The sequence below is a fragment of the Olea europaea genome, unplaced genomic scaffold (genome assembly GCF_002742605.1).
Source record: "Olea europaea var. sylvestris unplaced genomic scaffold, O_europaea_v1 scaffold550, whole genome shotgun sequence".
Lineage (NCBI taxonomy): Eukaryota > Viridiplantae > Streptophyta > Magnoliopsida > Lamiales > Oleaceae > Olea > Olea europaea.
The window spans coordinates 55,811-60,222 of record NW_019263832.1 but is presented as its reverse complement, the minus strand read 5'-3'; the positions used below and the strand labels follow the sequence as shown (position 1 = coordinate 60,222).

The 4,412-nt window shown below is 41.7% G+C and overlaps 1 protein-coding gene across 1 annotated transcript; it reads left to right on the top strand.

Moving 5' to 3' along the window:
* Nucleotides 1-1,925: 1,925 nt before the first annotated feature.
* On the top strand, nucleotides 1,926-2,706 carry LOC111389014 (zinc finger protein ZAT10-like). The gene is made up of 2 exons (XM_023013858.1): nucleotides 1,926-2,558; nucleotides 2,676-2,706. Exons 1-2 carry the CDS (start codon nucleotides 1,936-1,938, stop codon nucleotides 2,704-2,706), a joined length of 654 nt encoding a protein of 217 aa, XP_022869626.1. The 5' UTR covers nucleotides 1,926-1,935.
* The last annotated feature ends 1,706 nt before the right edge of the window (nucleotides 2,707-4,412 follow it).

The following is a 4,412-nucleotide window of genomic DNA, read 5'->3' as shown; positions in this document are numbered from 1 at the left end:
CAAGACATATGGAGATCTTAGAACATTATCTCTAGCCATATCCCAGTAAATTACAAGGGTTTTTCGGCCCTATCAAAGCCCGAGGTCAAATCATTCTAATTGTGGAACTAAGGCCCCCTGCCAAAGAAGAATCCTAGCAGACTTCATAGTAATCGAATTGTTCTCCAATTATAACGCTATACTTGGAAAGCTCAAGCTCAAAGCTGCTACATTGCTATGACTACTACATAAAGTTTTCCACACCTATGGGGTTGGAATCATACGCGAAAATCAATCATAATCCAGGGTGTGTAACTTTGATCTTCCGAAGCTTCAAATCCTTATTATAGGAAGTGAATAGGATGAGTGGGCCAAAGAAGCAAGACTGAAGACCCATCGTAGCCAACCTAACAGAAATTGGCATATCAGAGAAATATCATCGGAAGCCCATTGATGATCATATATCCTTCGATGACAAAGAGCAGAGCTAAATCCTTATCTCGAGGTCTAGATGATCTCATTTCTATAACCAAAGTCACCATACCATGACGAACTAAGATGAACGCCGAGTTCAATGCGTTTGATTCAACCTCCCCTTACATCTCTATCATGGAGCAACCTTTGAAGTTCAGTCTCAGGGTTACTGTGTCTTTATACCATTACTTACTGAAATTTCCTATGCCTCATGGTATAGGTGAGATTAAAGGAAGTAAGGACCTTGCTGAAAAGTGCCAAATGAAAATTTATCTCATCAACCAGAACACTTGTACTCCTTCAGGTGTGTATGTTGTATACCAGCTTGAATCTAACCTTAGCCCATTGGACCCATGCTCGAAAGTTAAAAAGAGAGGAGTTTGTATAAAAATTGGACTGTGTGCTAGTTTGTAACAATGACACAACGGAGGAACTTAAAGTGGGGCACAAGCTACAACCACAAATTCGAGGACACGTAATGTAACTCGTCCAACAGAATCTTGATCTCTTCGCTTGGAGTCATGAAGATATGGAAGATATTGATCCTATAATTGCTTGTCACCGATTGAACATCGATCCCTCAATTCGATCGAGGCGGCAGAGATGACGTCCTTTAAATCCAGAAAGGTAGGAGGCCCTAAACCAAGAAGTACAAAAGTTGCTCCGTAATGGGTTCATCCGAGAAGCTAAATAGCTCGAGTAGGTTGCTAACCCATCCTCTTGAAGAAAAATAATAGGACTAGATAGAGTGCATAGACTTCACCGACCTCAACAAAGTATGTCCAAAGGACAGCTTTCTCCTACCAAGGATAGATCAGATGGTCGATTCCATGGTTGGACACGAGCTACTCAACTTCATGGATGCATACTCATGACACAATCAAGTACCCATGTATGAACTAGATCAGGAACACACATCGTTCATTATTGACCAAGGTCTCTATTGTTACAAAATAATGCCCTTTGGGCTCAAGAATGTCGGTGCTACGTAGCAACATTTTATAAACTCTATATTTGCCCAACAAATTTGTAAGACTATAGAGGTACATGTTGACAACATGCTTTCAATTTTTTGGGCCTTATTTTAAAGGGAAAATTGCAGCCGAGGTACTAAACCTTTCGTTTATTAGCAGACTTTGTCCAAACCTTTAGTTTGTGCCACTGTGAGTACCAAACCTTTAAAAAATATGCAACTCAAGTCCGTATTAATGGTTTCCGTCAGTTTGACCCGAAAAACTGTCAGTTGACTTTAAAAATTAAAAATATAATAATTTTGACCACATAAGGTAAGGGTAAAATTGTAACTCTATAATTTTAATATTAAAAAAACAATTAAAAAGGGGGGGGGGGAACCCATCTCCTCCTTCGTCTTCCCCAATCCCCTCACCCCAAAATCAAAACCACCCGCCACTCTCCCATACCCATTCTTTTCTCATAATTCAATTTTCTGCTTTCTCAATTTCTCGAAATTTTAGTTCAGTAATGGCACTTGAAGCATTGAATTCTCCTTCTACTATGGCTCCAACTTCGGCGTTTCAGCTCGAAAACGCCACCCTACGCTATCTCGAGCCGTGGACGAAAGGCAAGAGATCGAAGCGTCAACGCAGCGTCGAACACCATTATCAGCCCACTGAAGAAGAATACTTAGCTCTCTGCCTTATTATGCTTGCTCGAGGTGACGACGGTTTAGCATCAAAACCCGCCGCCATTCAACAGCAAAAGCAAACTAGTCTTCTACCACCGCCGCCACACCTGATGAAATCTGATGATTCGATAAAATTGGTGTACAAATGTTCAGTTTGTGATAAAGCTTTTGGGTCTTACCAAGCTTTGGGAGGGCACAAGGCCAGCCACCGGAAACTGAGTTGTTCGAGTGGAGGAGACGAATACTCCACCACCACCTCCTCCTCCTCTGTTGTCGCCATCATTGCTTCAGCCACCCCCACGAGTGCAAGCAACCGCAGTGGGAGAGTCCATGAGTGTTCCATCTGCCACAGGTGCTTCCCCACTGGACAAGCCTTGGGGGGTCACAAAAGGTGCCACTATGAATGTGGTGTCGACTGTCGGCGGAGATGGAGGATTGAGGAAGATGAAGGAGGAGATGGGTTCCCCCCACCCCTTTTTAAATGTTTTTTTAATATTAAAATTATAGAGTTACAATTTTACCCTTACCTTATGTGGTCAAAATTATTATATTTTTAATTTTTGAAGTCAACTGACAGTTTTTCGGGTCAAACTGACGAAAACCGTTAATACGGACTTGAATTGCATATTTTTTAAAGGTTTGGTACTCACAGTGATACAAACTAAAGGTTTGGGCAAAGTCTGCTAATAAACGAAATGTTTGGTACCTCGGCTGCAATTTTCCCTATTTTAAATTACTGGGGAATTGAAGTAAATCCCAAAAAGATACCGAGCCATCATCGAAATGAGAGCACTAACTAGACCAAAAGAGGTTCAAAGCCTAACTGGACAGGTAGTTGCACTCAGTTGCTTCGTATCAAAATCTGCGGACCGGTGTAAACCATTCTTTGATGTGTTTTGAGGAGGGAAGAAGTTCGAATGGACCCACGAATGCCAAATCGCTTTCGATGAGCTAAAGAAATAATTAACCCAACTACCAGTCCTATCCAAACGTAAGATGGGAAAGACTAAGATATAGTATGTTGTCATGTCAGAACATGCAATTAGCATTTTCCTGCCCAGAGAGGATGGAATACAACATCCCGTCTACATACTAACAAAGTTCTCCATGAAGTCGAGGTCGATATTTCTTACCGGAGAAATTAGCTACGTCATCGTCATGGCGACCAGAAAGTTACGGCCTTACTTCTTGGAGTGTCCTATCCAAGGTTTGACAAATTGTCCATTAGGGCAAGTTTTGCATAAACTTGACACCTCAGGTCAGACAGTGAAGTGGGCAGTGGAGCTTAGGCAGTTTGACATAAAATATAGACCACGTACCTCCAAAAAAGGTCAGGCCCTAGCCGACTATGTGGCAAAATTTAGTACCGAACCCATGGAAGAGTTGCTAAAAAACTTCCTTGGGAACTTTACATGGACGGCTTCTCTACTGAACATCAATCTAAAGCCGAAGTAGTCTTGGTCTCGATCAATAGCTTTTCTGTGAAAATCTTTCAACTTCAAAACCTCCAACAATGAAGCTGAATACGCTGCACTGATGGTCGAAGTAAGGATGGCCAAGGAGCTAAGATTTACTTGCCTAGTAGTGTATTAACTCACAGTTGGTGGTCTACCAACTCAACGAGACCTATGGAGCTAAGGAAGATAGGATGAACTATCTTCAAATTGTTAGGCGGGAATTCAAAAACTTCAATATCATTTAAATCAAGCAGATCCCACGATACTAGAACAGCCATGTCGATGCTTTAGCCTAGTTGGCCATGACCGAAGGAATAGAAGAGTGTGACAGTATTCCAATGTGATGGATCTTGCATCCCGCCATTGAAAGAGTAGAAGCTGCACCAATGGTAATAGACCCTAAGCCTACTTGGCTAGACGAAATCACTTCTATATAAAGACAGTCGCATGCCCCTAAGGATCTCGTTGAAGTGAGAAGGCTCCAATTAGATCGATTAGGTATACCTTAATGGATGACGTTCTCTATAAATGAGGGTATTTGACCTCCTTTCTTAAGATATTTAAATAAAGAAGAAGCACCATACGCCCTGCAAGAGGTGCACGAAGGTATATGTGGAAACCACTCTGGTGGACAACCCTTAGCTCACAAAATCATACGTCAGTAGTACTTCTGGCCTACAATGACTACTTTACCAAGTAGGCAAAAGCATAACCACTTGTCAAGATTACAAAGCAAAACACTATCAATTTCATATGGAAATCCATCATAGGTAGGTTAGAAAACCTCATTCCGTTGTGACTGACAACGTGAAATTGTTCGATAGGCATCAAAAAACACTTCTCAACACCAAACCACC